The sequence below is a fragment of the Amblyomma americanum genome, chromosome 6 (genome assembly GCF_052857255.1).
Source record: "Amblyomma americanum isolate KBUSLIRL-KWMA chromosome 6, ASM5285725v1, whole genome shotgun sequence".
NCBI lineage: Eukaryota > Metazoa > Arthropoda > Arachnida > Ixodida > Ixodidae > Amblyomma > Amblyomma americanum.
Window position 1 is genome coordinate 72,185,087 of NC_135502.1, and position 19,886 is coordinate 72,204,972.

General features: G+C 46.2%; 1 protein-coding gene across 1 annotated transcript; it reads left to right on the forward strand.

Annotated features, from left to right (window-relative positions):
• The first annotated feature begins 759 nt into the window (after positions 1-759).
• LOC144094770 (uncharacterized) lies at positions 760-6,158 on the forward strand. Its single transcript, XM_077628677.1, has 3 exons — positions 760-1,174; positions 3,902-4,253; positions 5,890-6,158. The coding sequence occupies exons 1-2, from the start codon at positions 903-905 to the stop codon at positions 4,224-4,226; spliced, it is 597 nt and encodes a 198-aa protein (XP_077484803.1). The 5' UTR covers positions 760-902; the 3' UTR covers positions 4,227-4,253; positions 5,890-6,158.
• Positions 6,159-19,886: the final 13,728 nt, after the last annotated feature.

Below are 19,886 nucleotides of genomic sequence, written 5' to 3' on the forward strand. Positions count from 1 at the left end.
GTTCCCCGCCGATACCTCCAAGTCGTGCCCCTGGCCCAGATGATAAGTCCGAAGTACTTCTTACGTAGCCTTCTATTTCTGAAGAATGCCTCGTTGATGTTTTGAAGCCAGCTGGCCCGCTCTCTGTATTAATTGCAAGTGTAACAAATAGCATACGAGTGTTCACGCTTTGTTGCCCCTTCCCTCTGTCCCTCGAGCACGAACTCCTCCGCGGTTAGCGAGCGCGAACGCAGCATCCGCGAAGTGGGAGTGCGGCCGAGGCGGAAGGCTGTCCCCCCATATTTCCACACAATCTTAAATAGGTCGATACGTATATATTTCCTTTTTTCATAGCCCGCCTTCTTGAAATCGCGTGATAGATGAGACATGACCCGCTGCGGTGGCTCAGTGGTAGGACACAGGGCTACTGATCCGGTCTACCCGGGTTCGAACCCGACCGCGGCGGAAGCGCATCTTTGAAGGCGAAACGCTAAGGCGTCCGTGTGATGTGCGATGTCATTGCACGTTAAAGATCCCAAGGCGGTCGAAATAATTCCGGAGCCCTCCACTACTATTTCTTCTTCTCTTAGTCCCTCCTTTATACCTTCTCATATGGCGCGGTGCAGCTGTTGCCGATATGAGAGGCAGATACCGCGTGATTTCCTTTCCCCAAAAACCATTTCATTTTCAAACTGAAATTGCCGCAAGATGGAGCCACAGCCTGCGGCGGCGGCAACAAAACGACCGGCCAATACCTGCCAGCCGCCACACGCGCGAAGCACGAGGCACGAGGCACGATTCCTCAACCGAAGAACGCAGGGCTTGTGTTCCTAACGGCGTTCTTGTCGCAGCGGCCAGCTCAGCCGACACGGCTTTCCTGGGCGTCAGGAAAACCATTCGTCGCACACCAGCCACCTTGGCGGATGGTTCCACCCGACATCTTCAAGGCTCCATCGGCTATCTTAGGCCTGCCAAACTGGCCCTCGGAGGTCCTGCAGATCCAGATGGACCAGCCTCCATCGCCGACTCCGGAAGACCTGGTCCAGCAGTGCTCGCAGGAAGAGGCGAAGCGGGAACCGATGTCAGCTACTGGATTTTCCATCGCAGAGGCCCCGAATGGACCCAACGTAAAAAGAGGCGACTCTTCGTACCCAACATCGAACGAGGAGAGCTCTAGCGGCAAGTCTTCGTCAAGGTACGCAAAAACGCGGCAGGCAGTTTTATTTTTAGGGCCGAGTAGTCAGCCATGACGGATTGTAGCACATGTGGGAGTAACAGAATACCGATTCTTTCGATGCTCTCGAATTACGGTGAACGAACAAGGGACTCAACTTTGCGTGAGTGACGTTGTTTCGCTGATAGACGCAGAACTAGTGTTCCTCTCGGTCACTCCGCGAAGCATGGAGAAAAAGGGCAACAAGAGGAAGAGTGCGACGGATGCAGCGCGTCCCATAGGCATCAGCCAAACGCCTTCATGGAATCATAGTATCTGTATAGGATACCAGGCCTAAAATTCAATTTCACCAGTCAGTCAAAATCAAGCTATCGAATCTGCAGTGAACTCTCAGGATGTTTTCCTGGAGGCATTCCAAATAGACACGTCACAGAAGGTGCAAAACTTTATAAAATGAGCATTGCCTTTGTGTTACGGAGAGAAAAAGTATTTATTCAACCAAAACTCAGCATTGTTGACCGTTGTCAAGAGGGTGTAAAGAAAATATATGTTTAATGTCGGTCTACACATTAATCTTCATTAACTGCTGTTCAATTTATATTGAATTGTGCTTCACGGCAGCCAATTCAGCTTAGCCTTACAAGTAATCAGCCTTAATTTAAAGTTTCGTGTAACCCGTGCTATGCAATTCGTTTAGTGAGAACTCTGCGCCTATTCAGACTGTAGTAAGCATCTGAGAAAAAATTAGCTGCGGTTTAACTACTGCTGAACCTGGTCAGACAGCGAAATACGCGGTCTATTGGGCAAATAGACGCGGCTTAGCATCTGTAAGGTTGAGTGCGTTCCGCACACTGGATACGCAGCGCGTTCACCCTGCCGCCCAATGGTTGGTCGCGAGAGGTTGGTCACGCAATGAACGCTGAGGCTTACTGCTGCACTGCCGCGTGTCTGCCAGAGCATTGTCAGCGCTAATGCATGCTGCCCACACATCTCTCACCAACGCCACGTACCTCAAAACAAAATTGAGGCGTCCACTGACCGAGGCAGCCAGTTATTCGCTCTTCCTTCCCTCAAAATCATTTGTCAACGCCAATGCCAATGAAAATGAACGCCCACTGCCTGCAGCTTCAGTGCGGCGTTTCTGGCACACGTTGTTAATGCCAACGCTTGCAGCGCACATCTGTCATAACCTCCACATAGCTTAAAGCGCGACCGAGGCGTCCACTTTCCCAGGGGCCAGTTATGCGTCTTTGCTTTCGAAGCTCCCGATGTTCATCGGTTTCGGCGCAGCTTCACACGACACGCGCTGAAGGACGCTGAAGGTCAAAGCGTCGCGGTCGGCGAAACTCCCTGAACATGGCGTAGTAAAGCTTTCGCTTTAAAATATATAGCCACAGTAAAAATCAAGGGGCGCCGAAGAAAATCTGCGTAAATGCGACCGAAAATGCATGTCCCTCATTGGGTCAGTGGACGCCTAAATGGAACGGCGAGAAGGCGGTGGCGTCCACCGAATTGAGGCAGTTATGCGTCTTCTTTTTTATCAAAACCATTAGAAGGTAGTAGTAATAAGTGGTAGTAGTAAGTGGTAAGTGCTTAAGGAAAAGAAAGGTGCACAACTGGCTCCTTGTGTCAGTGGACCTCTCAATCGCGCTTGGGGGTTACATGGAGGTCCCGCCGTGGTGGCCCAGTGGTTAGGGCGCTCGGCAACTGATCCGGATGTCCCGGGTTCGAGCCCGACCGCGGCGGCTGCGTTTTTATGGAGGAAAATCGCTAAGACACACGTGTGCTGTGCGATGTTAAACATTGTCTAAAAGTTAAAACGTTGCCTTCGCGACATGAAATATTAGCAAGCCGGTATACAAAGTAAAAAACTTGTTTGGTTGAAGTGTACGCTAATGAGAGATTGCGGATAATAGTTGTTGTGGATAATAGGATTGTGGCTCTCGTGGACAGTATATAGCCCCTATTTAAATATACTGCCTATACTAGTCCTACCGATGTCGTGGACACCAATCCGGGCACGTTGCACGAAATTGTTTAAAAACTATATAGTCAAGATATAGCGAGTGCTCTTGAGTGATGATTATATTTTCAGTGAATATATTTTGTAGTTACATATCATATTAATATAACTAGAACGATTCTTCTCCATTTGGTGAGTCGGCACGATTCCTTAGACACCTGAACTTCCACTGCAACGTTTATAAATTATTCCGAGCTGCGCTCAAGTATGCGAGAGATATAGACATCCAGCCAAGCCTCAAATGTGCGAATTGTTTTAGGGCTTCAGAAGGAGCTTTTATTCGCGTTATATTTTTCGATGAATGTAGCTGAAACATTCTATTATCACCTTTCAGAGAATGTAAGGAAAAACGTACGAGCACCGCGAAGCATGGATCATTGCCAGGTGTTCTTTGGAAATTGGATGTGAAAAAAGAACGCGTTTTGCAGTGTGGTGAGTTCTAGAGAGGTGATGTCCCCAACATTACAAGATTATGCGACCAGACCCTCATGGATGCGCTTTCGCATCGAAATGACTCGGTTTCTGGATTGGGCAAATATGGTTTCATATCTCGCCCTTCTAGAAAGCCTATCCTCAACGGCCAAGCCGCGAGATGAATTGAGGTATTTTTCATATATAAAGCAGACACGTATTCGTATCAATCGCTTTTAAACAGCGCTGCGCTGTTCTAACGCTTGATTGGCAGCGATCGGTCCGCATGTCCCTCATGTTACTTGCATTTCCAGGGCCCAAAAACGGTGGCGTCTACCGCCGTTACTTCGCCGGGCGAGTACCAACAGCCCCTGTGGGAGGACCACTCTGGCGTCGTATTCGGTGCCCGAGGAAACGCGCCACTTCGTCAGTAAGCGGGGCGACGACGATGACGGCTGTTTCGGTGCCGGTAGCAGCTGCGTTGCTGCGGTCTCCCCAGCGCTGCAGTGCATCGGCAGCGAGAAGTCTCCTCCCGGCTGCGGGAAGTTCGCGAGGCAGCCGCACTGCGCGCTGACCAAGCTTTTAACGGTTGTCGCCTTGTTCGTCCCTGGTTCGTCTTCTTCCTCTTCGCGGCCATGACGTCGGCATGGTGCACGGAGCCAAGGGGTACGCACTGTTTAATGAAGTTTGACGCGTACACAAAACATAACTCAGTGTTACTATATCAAGTTAACTTCATCGAACACGAAGGAAACTTACTGTGTATTACTCACGCAGGTTAAAGCAGAACAAGGGCTAATTGTGTATCATTGGTACAGGCCTATTAAGGCGAAAGCATTTAATGGCTCATAGTTGTACGTGTGTCCGTCAGTCGAGTAAATGTATCACACTATGACCGTCATCAATGACATAATTGCTATAATCCATATAGTCATGGCAGTTACTAGGTAATGGGTGATTAGAAATTAGTCATTGATTTGCAAATAGCTATTAATTAGAGAGTTAACAAAAATAAAAGAAAAGTTTTAATAAGAATACCAGTAACAACAAAAACTACATAAACATTTAAGAGAAAAATTTAAAAACAATATTAAAAAGAAAATAGGGGAAGAAATAAAATAAAAAGGAATAGCGCAATATAAAATAACGAATAAAAACTAAAAAATTAACAGCATAAAAATAAATATATAATGAACATTTAAAGAAGAAGCCAAATTGGGCACAGAAAGGCTTTTGTCAGGCGCACTTTAGATCGCCAAAGCGCCCTTGAATTTTTTCGTGCAGAAGACCACTCTGGCTAATGATAAAAATAGATCAATATGATGAGGAGTGTTGTGTCTAAAAACTGGTATGGTTATCGCTAACGGCCAGATGGAAATTGGCTGTTAGCCGCCAAGAAGTCATTCTGACCAACAGCCAAAAAAGTGTAACTACAATCGTAGGTTGACGAGCTTAATAAAAAGCCCGGTTCAGGCGTTTTTACACCGGCACCACTCAGGTAGCAGCCTTAAAGAGATCATCCTGTCATCCTGAAAACTGAATTCTTAAGCATCAAGAAGCGTCTTGCTGCTTTTTATCGCTGCTGAATAAGAGGGCCAGAACTCACCGTCGACTGAGTTTCTCACAAAGAATCGTTTTTTCAGCAATATTGCCAGTGCAAGTCTTGATAACTAACTGCAAAGGCGGCAGAGGTTTGCAAGTCAGTGTTTCAAGCGTAAAAACAAGTAGTAGTGTACGAGCGTGAACAGAAAAATTCGTTTATTCATTGAAGGGACCACAGAAAGCAGTGCTTAAGCTACGAACATTTTGAAACCGATGGAAGCCTTTCGCATGCGACGCAGGCGTTTTACGCACCAAAATTTGTGTTAAAACGGCTCCGTCTTGCTGAGCTTCAATCTCAACAAATTTGAAATTGAAAAATTATAGTTGTCTGCAGAAATAATAAAAATGACATGTTTCGCAGAAGAATCCAGTACGCCTGTTTTTGCTATGGAGACAGTCATTCTGCCGACCTGAGCTCCTGAACGAGGCGTAAGAATTGAAAGAATAAGCAGCATCCTGGGGGCCTGAACACTAACTGTACTTGAGACTAACGCATTCAGTTGTAGCCAGCGAGCCATGCTTCATGCCTCAAAACAGGCAGACATTTCCTCAGATTGCGTACACGCCAACACTCTTTAGCGACTAACACATCTGAGTTCAAGTTTAGAAAGATGTGTTGAAACCTGATAGTGCCGATCATGCATAAACGCACGAGGGACGCTTCTGGGGTTTTCAACTCGAATCCTCTGACCTTGCGCAGGGATGACCGGCCACCCGCAGCTTCCGGCGCTGGACGCGATGAGGTTAGCACGGACATCGGACGACGACGGCCTGGCGACGGGCGGCAGTGCACACTGCGGACGTCGCCGAAATCGTTCACGAATTCAGTGGCGTAGTCCTCTCAGCATCCCGACTTCGGCGCCTTTTTAGGCTTGAGCTGAGTGCTTAGATCACGCATAAAGGTGGCGGCAGCTTTTGCCCCGTATATTATTTGAAAAAAGTATTCGAATCAAAGAAATAAAACTTTCATCAGCGACTTCCAATCTCCGTTGTCGTTATGATACCTGATTTGGACCCAACAATGACAAAAAATAATTGACAATGGCTTAACTTGGCTAACCCTGGAATCCAGTGAAAAGCCTCTCTACTCAAGGTTACACATAGTAAAGCTTTATAATAATTATTGGCTTTTGGGGAAACGAAATGGCGCAATTTGTCTCATATATCACTGGAACTGAACAGCGCCGTAAAAGAAGGGATAAAGCAGGGAGTGAAAGAAGAAAGAAAAGGTTTATTGTTACAAAGAATAGGTGACCATTCTCTTGCGCTCCACCATTAACTGCCACCAGTAAAGGCGGCAAGGTGGGCACGCTGCCTATCCAGTGTGCGGAAAACAATCCCAGCAGGTTCATGCAGTGAAACCAACGCCACGTACATGAAAGCGAGATTGAGGTCTCCACTGATCCAGGAAGCCAGTTGTGCGCCTTTCATTTCGTGAAAATTAACGGCCTCTACAACGTGGGTAACGCCTGTGAACGCCGCCGGCTCACTTGTTTTGCTTGTTTTTCAGGAAATGAAATGCCGCAGTAACTAACATCTTGGTAGACATCCGAACCACACCGTAAAGGAAGGATAAAGGAGGGAGGGAAAGAACAAAGGATAAAAGAGGAAATTCTAAATTCTAAATTAGTTTTTGAGGAAATGAAATGGCGCAGTATTTGCCTTACATCTCGGCGGATACCTGAACCGCGCCTATGGACAAATATGGTCATGCAGGGCTATCCTTGGTCTTGCTTGGGCTGAAAGTCATTCGTCTTTGTGCTGCTTACCCTAAGATTGTTTTACCTAGCGTAGTGAAGTTCTTTCGCCTCAAAACAGCGCTCTTGAACTCAAATTCTTGCTGTGCGATCAGAGGGCGAGTCGAAATACCGCAGCTTCGCGTGGAAGCTCCCATTCACAAAAGATGACAGTGGATCAGGATTACACTGACTAAAGAAAATACAGAAAATCAGATTTTTATAACAGCAGCAGGCATGAGGCACGTCTCAAAGAGTCTTCGTGAGGCCCCGCGGTATTGTCTCCTGGATATTTTCACGGTAAAAATATCTGTCTCCATCAAATATATCTTAAAATATCTGCATCAGGCAAAGAACCTGTCAGAAGTATACAGCCCACAGGGTTTGTTTCTAACATGTTTACCAGGAGTGCCTAGCACATCTAGCAGTACAAATCTTCCGGAGGATTGAGGACGCGAAGCCGTTCCTCTTTCGAGAAATCAGGGTCACTGTGGATACATAACCAGGCATACAGCAGGCCTCACAAGCAAACCCCTGAGCTGTATAATTTTTACGGGGAATGTAGGCACATTTATGGACCTCATGTCGCCCTGCGCTTTCGAGCGCCAACCTTCACTCGATAAATTAAATATCTTTAGCAACTACATGCGCACAGCTACGAAAAATTGGCAGTGGCTGAGCTCGGCTACGCCAGGATATACGTAGAGAGACGTAGTACGTTTCCCTGGCTGAGCTTGCTGTGGTCACTGTATATTTAGCAATGAGAGACATTGGGTATTCACACATTTTATTCATTTTGCTTGATAGAGACAAAGACACCCGATGATCTGTGATGTAGCCTGCAGTGGTCTCAATTTTGTGGATACAGTATTTCGATTTAGTAGAGCCTCTTTAGTATAAAAGCTCTATAGTAGCTCCCCAGTGTGTAGTCTGGCCGTGAGGGTCTGAAGCTAAAATAATGTCAAACTTTTCTTTCATACACTAAGAGAGTCCTGTTTCCTGTTAAAATCACCGAAAGTCACACACAACTGCGAAACCGTGTCCTAGGCTGGTTCACACGTGGCAGCCACATCAATGATCTGCTTGACAGATGTTCACGGTGCCAAGTAGACTCCTTGGACGATAATGCCGCTTTCCAGAAGCCGAACACTGCAGGCTTCACCATTATTCACCGCGATCGAAGGGAGATGTTTGACAGCGGTGATTCCTTGTTTCACGTCCACACAGACTCCAGCGTTGTAATTTATTTCAACCCAACAGCCAGTTGACAACCTCAGGATCAAAAGAGTTAATCTTTTCTTGTCTAAACCGCCGTTTAGCAGTGGCTGGACTCTCCTGCTCGGCATGCATGTCAAACGTTGAGATACAGACGCCCACTGCTTCTGCTGTTGCTGATAAGAAAGAAAAAGGAAAGTGCACAGGCCTGCCTGCTGGCTCAGGCCGAGCCACGCTCGCTGCCGCGTGCTGAAAGTAGGAGACAAAGGATAGGACAGCAAAGAGAAGGCGCGCGCTAATATGCCCCGGGCCGCTCCCGGAGACAGTGAAATACCGGGCCCACCCGTACCAGAATACTTCAAGCCGAGCACTCCGCCATATTCCAAAAATAAGTTTAATATCTTGCGTCCAAGGACCCGCAGCAGATATTATATCAGGTACCAGATATCGAGACGTCCACTACATTTCCGCCTTTTATACGCAATCCTGCGCATGCGACGCCCGGTTCGGGTGATAGAGCAGCGTGCGGCGGTGGTGGTGGTGAAAAGCCTTTACTGAAAGAAAGAGGTGAGGTTCTCTAAAGAACACCGCAATGGGTTGAGTCCTTATTCCGGGACCCCATTGGTCGAAGCCGCCAGCTTAGATCCCTTGACCAAAGCCTTTTGGGCCTGAAGGTCCGACCAGGCGAGGTGGCGACGAAGAACGCGGCGCAGCCATGGAGGGGAAAAAAATTAGGAGGAAACGTGACGTCATAATCTTGAAGACTAGTCATAAAAAATATAATGGAAAGCATAATGGCAAATCGGCCCTCACGTGACAAGGCAGCGGTAACTCTTAGCCAGATTTCGGTTTTCGTATCGCTACATCGGAGCACGGACATTAACTAAAAAGCACCCCTATCCAAGCTGGTTGGCAGTCTTGTAACTGTGGAGGGCCTATTTCCCAAGCGACAGTGCACAAAAGGGCCCTACCCTCGGCAGCGGCGTAAGAGGAGGATGGCTTGCAGACGCTGGCTTGTGACGTCATGATCCCTCCTAGCTATATGCTTTGTCACAAATTGCAGAAACCGTTTCCTTGTCCAGGGCTAGAACGCCGAAACAGCTGCTCAATCAAACTGCCTGGAAACATCAGATGATAGGTCAATACCGGAATGAGATTTGTACTCAGAGGACCATTTGGCTGGCAAACGCTGGAAGGAGCATAACTGGAGGTCGTTTTCAGTTTCGCCTGCATACATGAAAAACGGTTGGAACCATGTTAGGAAAAACGTAACGTAGTGCGTTTTTTTTTGTAAATTTACCGCGATCCCCACGTCGTCGAAATTATTCCGGAACCCTCCACTGATAATAATAATAATTGGTTTTTGGGGAAGAAAATGGCGCAGTATGTGTCTCATATATCGGCGGAAACCTGAACCGCGCCGTAAGAGAAGGCATAAAGGAGAGAGCGAAAAAAGAATGGAAGAAAGAGGTGCCGTAGTGGAGGCCTCCGGATTAATTTCGACCACCTGGGGATCTTTAACGTGCACTGACATCGCACAGCACACGGGCGCCTTAGCGTTTTGCCTCCACACATACGCAGCCGCCGAAGTCGGGTTCGAACCCGGGAACTCCGGATCAGTAGCCGAGCGCGCTAACCACTGAGCCACCGCGGCGAGGAACACAGCCAGGGAGATGCAGCTCTTCGCTTTCGACCACGGTTTACCAGAGCTAAACCACCAGCAATGTTCACTTTATTTCCGCAGGTACCTCAGAGGCTTTAGACAGACTTCGGCTTTCCCGCGATTGCTAGTGTAGTAGTACATTCGCATCAAAAACGGCCCTTTTTTCTATTTTAATATTTTCAATCTAAGATAGATCGTTTCGAGTGTATTTACGCTTTATTCTTGGCCCGCCTTCTTCAAAAAGCCTGTTAGACGAGGCACGACCCTCTGCGGTGGCTCAGTGCTTAGGCCGCCCGACTACTGCAACGGAGTACCAGGGTTCGAATTCGACTGCGGCGTCACCGTTTCGATGGGGGCGAAACGCAAAGGTGCCCGTGTGCTTTGCGATATCAATGCATGTTAAAGATCCCCATGTAGTCGAGATTATTCCGGAGCCCTCCACTACGGCACCTCTTTTTTCCTTTGTTATCTGGGTGCCCACTTTATCCCTTCCCTTAATGCGCGATTCAGGTGTTGGCAGATATGTGAAGCATACACTGCGCCATTTCCTTTCCACAAAGTCCAATTTTCAATTTTCAAACGCTATAAGGCGCTCGTGTGATGTGCGATGTCAGTAAACATTAAAGATCCCAGGTGGTCAAAATTATTCCGGAGCCCTCCCTACAGCGTTTTTCTTCCTTTCTTCTCTTCGTGCCTCCTTTATCCCTTCCCTTACAACGCGGTGCGGGTGTTGCCGATATGAGAGACAGATACCGCATGATTTCCTTTCCCCAAAAACTATTTCTCCATTTTCAGACTGAAATTGCCGCAAGACGGAGCAACAGGCTGCGGCGGTGGCAACAAAACGACCGGCCAATACCTGCCAGCCGCCACACGCACGAGGCACGAGGCACGATTCCTCAACCGAGGAAAGCAGAGCTTCTGTTCCTAACGGCGTTCTTTCCGCAGCTGCCAGCACAGCTGACACGGTTTTCCTAGTCGGCAAAACCATTCCTCGCACAGCAGCCACCTTGGCGGAAGGTTCCACTTGACATCTTGAAGGCTCCATCGGCTATCTTAGGCCTGCCAAACTGGCGCTCGCAGGCCCTGCAGTTCCAGATGGACCAGCCACCATCGCCGCCTCCGAAGGACCTGGCCCAGCAGTGCTCGCAGGAAGTGGCGAAGCGGGACCCGCTATTACCCACTGGATTTTCCATCGCAGAGGCCCCGAATGGACCCAACGTAAAAGGAGGCGACTCTTCGTCCACAACATCGAACGAGGAGAGCTTCAGCGACAAGTCTTCGTCAAGGTACGCATAAGCGTGGCAGGCAGTTTTATTTTTAGGGCCGAGTAGTCAGTCATGACGGATTGCAGCACATGTGAGCGTAGGAGAACGCAGATTGTTTCGATACTCTCGATTCATGGTGAACGAGCAAGGGACTCAACTTTGCGTGATTGGCGTTGTTTCGCTTATAGACGCAGAACTAGTCTCCCTCTCGGTCACTTCGCGAAGGATCGAGAAAAAGGGCGACAAGAGGAACAGTGCAACGGAGGCCGCGCGTCCCAAAGGCATCAGTCAAACGCTATCATAAGATCATAGTATCTATAGGATACCAGGCCTAAATTTCAATTTCCGCAGTTAGTCAAAATAGAGTAATTTTATCTGCAGTGAGCTCTAAGGATGTTGTCGTGGAGGCATTCTAAACTAACCCTTCACAAAAGATGCAAACAATTATAAAATGAGCATTGCCTTTGTTTTACTGAAAGTTGGTATCCTAGAGAAATATTTATTCACCCAAAACGCAGCATTGTTGACCATCGTCATGAGGGTGTCAAGGAAATATATGTTTAACGTCGGTCTACACATTATTCTTCAATAATTTCTGTTCAATTTATATTGAATTGTGCTTCATGGCAACCAATGTAGCTTAACCTAACAAGTAATCAGTCTTAATCTAGTTAAGCTTCGTGTAACCACATCCGTGCTATGCAATTCGTTTAGTGAGAATGCAGCGCCTGTTCAGACTGTAGTAAGCATCTAAGAAAAAATTAGCTGTGGTTTAACTACTGCTGAACCTGGTTAGAGAGCGAAAGCTGTGTTGTACGGGCAAATAGACTCGGCTTGGCGTCTGTAACGTTGACTGCGTTCCGCACACTGGATACGCAGCACGTTCAGCCTGCCACCCTGGCGGTTAATGGTTCGTCGCGAGAGGTTGGTCACGCAATGGACACTGCGGCTTATTGCTGCACTGCCGCGTGTCTGCCAGAGCATTGTCAGCGCTAATGCATGCTGCCCACACAGCTCTCTCACCACGGCCACTTACCGCAAAGCGAGATTGAGGCGTCCACTGACCCATGGAGCCAGTTATGCGCTCTTCCTTCCCTCAAAATCGTTTGTCAACGCCAATGCCAATGAAAATGAACGCCGATGCCAACGCATGCAGCGCACATCTGTCACAACCGCCACGTAGCTTAAAGTGCGACGGAGGTGTCCACTTTCCCAGGGGGCCAGTAATGCGTCTTTGCTTTCGAAGCTGCCGCTCATCGGTTTCGGCGCAGCTTCACACGCCACGCGCTGAAGGACGCTGAAGGTCAAAGCGACGCGGTCGGCAAAACTCACGGAACATGGCGTAGTAAAGCTTTCGCTTTAAAATATATAGTCACAATAATAATCATAGTGCGCCGAGGCAAATCTTGTGTGTAAATGCGAGAGAAAGTGCATGTGGCTCACTGGGTCAGCGGACTCTTCAATGGTGCGGCGAGTAATCGGTGGCGTCAACCTAATCGAGGCAGTTATGTGCCTTCCCTTTTATCAAAACCAGTGGAAGGTAGTAGTATTAAGTGGTTTTATTAAAATAATAATAAAAAGAAAGGAGAAGATTTTTTTTTTTTAACCCCGGCATCTGCCATCGATACTGAAGCACCTGATCTGGGGCAGCTGAAATAAAGGATAGCAGGCAGAAGGATAGGCTCACTTTTGAAGAAAAGAAAGGCGAGTAACTGGCTCCCTGCGTCAGTGGACACCTCAATCGCGCTTTGGGGTTACGTAGCGGCTGAGACGCCATCGGCCTATTGCTCCAGGAGGTGCGGTGACGGCATTTGCATGCCGCGTTAAGCCACGAGTTTCTGATGACGAGGGGGATTTCGCACAACGAGACAACTAATGCACTCGCATTATAACTGAGATAACTTAGCTGATTGGATGTTATCACTCGCCCCCATCCCGACACCCTTGAGGAGGTGTATATAAAGGTAAAGCTGAAGTTACAAACAACAGTGGATTTTCAGTCATTCCATATTACAGAGCTTTGATGAAACTATTCTTTGCGAGGTATATATGAGTTGTGTATGTGCATGCGCGTACTTCTGTACGATTGTGTATATGCAAATACAGGATGTCCCAAATCATTTTAGCCAGGGTTTAAATATATGCGCGGCATTCGAGGCGAAGCAACCAAACGCATGATGTTGGATATTGTGTAGAGCAAGTCACACTACTTTTTTTTATTCTGCCAAACTGCATAATTAGTGGAGATTAATTGACCACATTTCGTAAGCGAAAAATTTCTGATCAGTGAATACGCCCATGAAATACGAAAAAAATATCACGTGACATGCCCGCTTGCGTCGCGATTACATCGCAGAGTACACGGGCCTCTAGAATTTCACCTCCCTCGAATTTCGATGGCGACGAAATTCTAGTGGTCCGTGTACTGTGCGATGTAAGTGCCCGTTAAAGAACCCCCTGGTGGCCGAAAATTCCGCAGCCCTTCACTACGGCGTCCCTCATAGCCTTAGTCGCTTTGGCACGTTAAAACCTCATATACCCACAGTTATGCATTTAGTTTTTTTTTATTTTCATGCGCACTTAACAAATTGAATATAGTCAACAATTTTTACTGCCAATAATCAACAATTGGGTAAGAACAAGACTTTAGGCTTTTCGTTCCGGATTTATGATTATGTTCAAGAAATTCAACAAAATCTAATCAACAAAGAAACTCCAGTATTTGTAAGGGAAATGAGTACTACCAAGATACAATGCGGTTAAGATGGAGATATCGCGCGGCAGTTATCGAAGTGGCCCCCATCCATCCATCCATTTCCCGTAAAGAACTATTCGAAAAAATACCAAAGCGATAACTGTGGAAATTTCGTACCAATCATAAATGTGCTTCTTCAGAGTTCTTTCCGAAATAATAAATTTGTCACGAAGGGTTTCTAAATTAGTTTCCAAAATTACTACACGGGAGATTCACAGAAGTTGCCGAGGAGCAGCCATAGGAATTGCAACTTCACAGCACTATCTATTTAGACGTTCCCATTTCCATCGTAACACGAGAATGAATGAATGAATGAATGAATGAATGAATGAATGAATGAATGAATGAATGAATGAATGAATGAATGAATGAATGAATGAATGAATGAATGAATGAATGAATGAATGAATGAATGATGTTAACTAAAAACGCGTATCACGCATACCATACAGAAGGGGGTCACAGAGCTGACTGCTGTAACGAGACCTCCTATAATGAATGCATAAACTTTTACACAATAATATTGGAACAGCAAACGTAACCAAAAGAAAAGAAACCCAGCGAGCACTTCACGGCAAATTAAAAATAAAGGCAGCTTTAATGTTTCATACGTGGCTGTTGCAGTCATAATATAATACCTGAAAGTTTTACACAATTTGACAATGCTTCCCGACACATATATGAAATAACTCAGGTGTGAAATATTAACAAGCCGGTATGTAAAGTGAAATACCTGTATGGTAGAAGCGTTATGCTAATAAGATATTACGGATAATAGTTGGTGTTGATAATAGGATTATGGTTGGCATAGATAGTATATAGCCCCTATTTAAATATACTGCCTATCCTCCTCCGATCGATGCCTTGGACAGCTAATGTGGGCACGCCGCACGAAATTGTTTTAAAAATTACGTAGTCAAGATAAAACGAGTGCTCTTGAGTGGGGATTCTTTTTTGAGTGAATATATTTTGTAGTTTCATATCAGATTAATATAACTTGAACGATTCTTCTCCATTTGGTGAGTCGGCCTGATTCCTTAGACACATAAACGTTTATAAATGATTACGAGCTGCGCTCAAATATGCGAGAGATATAGACTTCCAGCCAGGCCTCAAAAGTGCGAATTGTTTTAGGGCTACAGAAAGGGCTTTTACTTGGGTTAAATTTTTCGATGAATGTAACCAAAACATTCTATAATCTCCTGTCAAACAATACAAGGAAAAACTTACGAGCAACGCGAGGCATGGTTCATTGCCAGGCGTTCTTTGTAAACGGGTTGAAAAAAAAAAGGCTTGCAGTGTGGTTAGTTCTAGAGAGGGAACGTCCCCAACATTACAAGATTATCCGACCAGACCCTATTGGATGCGCTTCCGCATCGAAATAATTCCGGTTTCTAGCTTGGCCAAATGTGGTTTAAAAAAGCCTATGCTCCGCAGCTAAGCCACGAGATGCATTGAGGTATTTTTCATATACGAAGGAGACATGTATTCGTATCAATGGCTTTTAAAGAGCGCTGCGCCGTTCTAACGCATGATTCACAACGATCGGTCCGCATGTCACTCATGTTCCTTGCATTTCCAGGGCCCAGAAACAGTGGCGTCCACGGCCGTTACTTCGCCGGGCGAGTACCAACAGCCCCTGTAGAAGGACCACCCTGGTGTCGTATTGGGTGCCCGAGGAAACGCGCCACTTCGCCAGTAAGCGGGACGACAACGACGACGACTGTTTCGGTGCCGGTGGCAGCTGCGTTGCTGCGGTCTCCCCAGCGCTGCAGTGCATCGGCAGCGAGGAGTCTCCTCTTGGCTGGGGGAAGTTCGCGAGGCAACCGCACCGCTGCGCGCTGACCACACTTTTCCCGGTCGTCGCCTTGTTCGTCCCTGGTTCGTCTTCTTCCACTTCGCGGCCATGACGTTGGCATGGCGCACGGAGCCAAGGGGTACGCACTGTTTAATGAAGTTTGACGCGTACACAAAATATAGCTGAGTCTTACTATACCCGGTTAACTTCATCGAACATGAAGAAAACTTACTGCGTATTACTCACGCAGGTTAAAGCAGGACAGGGATAATCGTGTATCATTGGTACGGACCTATTAAGGCGAAAGCCTTTAATGGCTCATAGTTGTACGTGCGTCCGTCAGTCCAGTGAATCTGTCACGCTATGACGTCATCAATGACATAATTGCTATAATCCATATACTCATAGCAATTACTAAGTAATGGGTGATTAGAAATTAGTCATTGAATTGGAAATAGCTATTAATTAGTGAATTAAATACAAATAATCGAAAATTTTTAATAAGAATACAACTAACAACATGAACTACATATACATTCAAAAGAAAATATAAAATCAATAATAAAAAGAAAAGAGGAGAAGAAATAAAATAAATAAGAAAGAATAGCGATATATAAAATAAAGAATAAAAAATACAAAAGTAACAACATAAAAATATATAAACAATGAACATTTAAAGAAGCCAAACTGGGCACAGAAATGCTTTTGTCTGGCGCATTTTAGATCGCCAAAGTGCCCCTGAATATGATGAAGAGTGTTGTGTCTATAAACTGGTATGGTTGTCGCTAACGGCCAACTAGAAATTGGCTGTTAGCCGCCAAAAAGTCATTCTGACCAACGGCAAAAAGAGTGTAACTACAATCGTATGTTGATGAGCTTATTAATAAGCCCAGTTCAGACGTTTTTACCACCGGCACCACTCAGACAGCAGCCTTAAAGAGATCATCCTGTCATCCTGAAAACTGTATTCTTAAGCATCAAGAGGCGTCTCTACTTGCTGCTTTTTATCGCTCCTGAGTAAGAAGACCGGTACTCAACCTCGACTAAGTTTCTTGCAAAGAATCCTTTGTCAGCTATATTGCCAGTGCAAGTCTCGATAACTAACTGCAAGGGCGGCAGAGGTTTGCAAGTCGCTGCTTCAAGCGTAAAGCAAGGAGTAGGGTACAAGCGTGAACAGAAAAATTCGTTTATTAATCCAAGAGACCACAGAAAGCAGTGCTTGAGCTGCGAACATTATCAAAACCTATGGAAGCATTTCGCATGCGACGCAGGTGTTCTACGCACCAAAATTTGTGTTAAAACGGCTCCGTCTTGCTGAGCTTCAACCGCAACAAATTTGAAATTGAAAAATTATAGTTGTCTGTAGAAATAAGAAAAATGGCATGTTTCGCAGAGGAATCCAAAACGCCTTGTTTTTGCTATGGAGACCGTCATTCTGCCGACCTGAGCTCCTGAACCAGGCGTAAGAATTGAAACAATAAGCAGCATCCTGGGGGCCTGAACGCTAACTGTACTTGAGACTAACGTAGTCGGTCGTATCCAGCGAGCCATGCTTCATGCCTCAAAACAGGCAGACATTTCCTCAGATTGCGTACACGCCAACACTCTTTAGTGACTAAGATATCTCAGTTCAAATTTAGAAAGCAGTTTTGAAGTCTGATAGTGCCGATCATGCAGAAACGCAGGGGGGACGCTTTCGGGGATTTCAACTCGAATCCTCTGAACACGTGCCGGGATGACCGGCCACCCGCAGCTGCCGGCGCTGGACGCGATGAGGTTAGCACGGACATCGGACGACGACGGCCTGGCTTCTGGCGGCTGTGCACACTGCGAAGGACGTCGCCGAAATCGTTCACGAATTCAGTGGCGTAGACCTCTCAGCCTCCCGACTTCCGCGTCTTTTTGTGCTTGAGCTGAGTGCTTAGATCACGCATAACGGTGGCGCAGCTTTTTTCCCGTATATTATATGAAAAAAGTATTCGAATCAAAGAAATAAAGCTTTCAACAGCGACTTCCAATCTCCGTTGTCGTCATGACACCTGATTAGAACCCGACACTGACAAAAAATAATTGACAATGGCTTAACTTGGCTAACCCTGGAATTCAGCGAAAAGCCTCTATACTCAGGGTTACACATAGTAAAGATTTATAACAATAATTGGTTTTTGGGGAAAGGAAATGGCGCAATTTTATTATTATTATTATTATTTACAATACCCCTAAGGGCCCTCGTGCGAGGGTATTACATAGGGGGGGGGGGGGGGCGATACAAGCATAAAAATATGGCACAGGCATTAGAAACAAAATACACGTAATAATTAATTAAAAACTAGTAATGTACACAAATAACAACAACAAACAACGCAGAAAAAAATACCCAGTAAATGCACATAATACAACAAAAATACCAAATCTGTTAGTCCATGGTTTGTTTTAACGAATGCTGAAACGATTGTGGGTTAACCTCAGTCTCATATATCACTGGAACTGAACAGCGCCGTAAAAGAAGGGATAAAGCAGGGAGTGAAAGAAGAAAGTAAAGGTTTATTGTTACAAAGAATAGGTGACCATTCTCTTGCGCTCCACCATTAACTGCCACCAGTCAGTGCGGCAAGGTGGGCACGCTGCCTATCCAGTGTGCGGAAAACAATCCCAGCAGGTTCGTGCAGTGACACCAACGCCACGTACATGAAAGCGAGATTGAGGTCTCCACTGATCCAGGAAGCCAGTTGTGCGCCTTTCATTTCGTGAAAATTAACGGCCTCTACAACGTGGGTAACGCCAGTGAACGCCGCCGGCTCACTTGTTTTGCTTGCTTTTTAGGAAATGAAATGGCGCAGTAACTGTAACATCTTAGTATACCCCCTAACCGCACCATAAGAGAAGGATAAAAAAGGGAGGGAAGAACAAAGGATAAAAGAGGAAATTCTAAATTCTAAATTGGTTTTTGAGGAAATGAAATGGCGCAGTATTTGTCTTACATCTCGGCGGATACCTGAACCGCGCCTATGGACAAATATGGTCATGCAGGGCTATCCTTGGTCTTGCTTGGGCTGAAAGTCATTCGCCTTTGTGCTGCCTACCCTAAGATTGTTTTACCTAGCGTAGTGAAGCTTTTTCGCCTCAAAACAGCGCTCTTGAACTCAAATTCTTCCTGTGCGATCAGAAGGCGAGTCGAAATACTGCAGCTTCGCGTGGAAGCTCCCATTCACAAAAGATGACAGTAGATCAGGATTACACTGACTAAAGAAAATACAGAAAATCAGATTTTTATAACTGCAGCAGGCATGAGACACGTATCAAGAGTCTTCGTGAGGCCCCGCGGTATTGTCTCCTGGACATTTTCACATTAAAAATATCTGTCCCCATCAAACATATCTCAAAATACCTGCATCAGGTAAAGCCCCTGTCCGAAGTATGCAGCCCACAGGGTTTGTTTCTAACATGTTTACGAGGAGTGCCTAGCACATCTAGCAGTACAAATCTTCCGGAGGATTGAGGACGCTAAGGCGTTCCTCTTTCGAGAGATCAGGGTCACTGTGGATGCATAACGAGGCATACAGCAGGCCTCACAAGCAAACCCCTGGGGCTGTATATTTTTTACGGGGAATGTAGGCACATTTATGGACCTCATGTCGCCCTGCGCTTTCGAGCGCCAACCTTCACTCGATAAATTAAATATCTTTAGCAACTACATGCGCACAGCTACGAAAAATTGGCAGTGGCTGAGCTCGGCTACGCCAGGATATACGTAGAGAGACGTAGTACGTTTCCCTGGCTGAGCTTGTTGTGGTCACTGCATATTTAGCAATGAGAGACATTGGGTATTCACATATTTTATTCATTTTGCTTGATAGAGACAAAGACACCCGATGATCTGTGAAGTAGCATGCAGTGGTCTCAATTTTGTGGATACAGTATTTCGATTTGGTAGAGCCTCTTTAGTATACAAGCTCTATAGTAGCTCCAAAGTGTGTAGTCTAGCCGTGAGGGTCTGAAGCTAAAATAATGTCAAACTTTTCTTTCATACACTAAGAGAGTCCTGTTTCCTGTTGAAATCACCGAAAGTCACACACAACTGCGAAACCGTGTCCTAGGCTGGTTCACACGTGGCAGCCACATCAATGATCTGCTTGACAGATGTTCCCGGTGCCACGTAGACTCCTTGGACGATAATGCCGCTTTCCAGAAGCCGAACACTGCAGGCTTCACCATTATTCACCGCGATCGAAGGGAGATGTTTGACAGCGGTGATTCCTTGA

Coding starts and splice junctions, on each gene's coding strand:
- LOC144094770 (XM_077628677.1), top strand. CDS start 903: ATGGTTCCACCCGACATCTTCAAGGCTCCATCGGCTATCTTAGGCCTG. Junction 1,175..3,901: donor AGCGGCAAGTCTTCGTCAAG/GTACGCAAAAAC, acceptor TTGCATTTCCAG/GGCCCAAAAACGGTGGCGTC.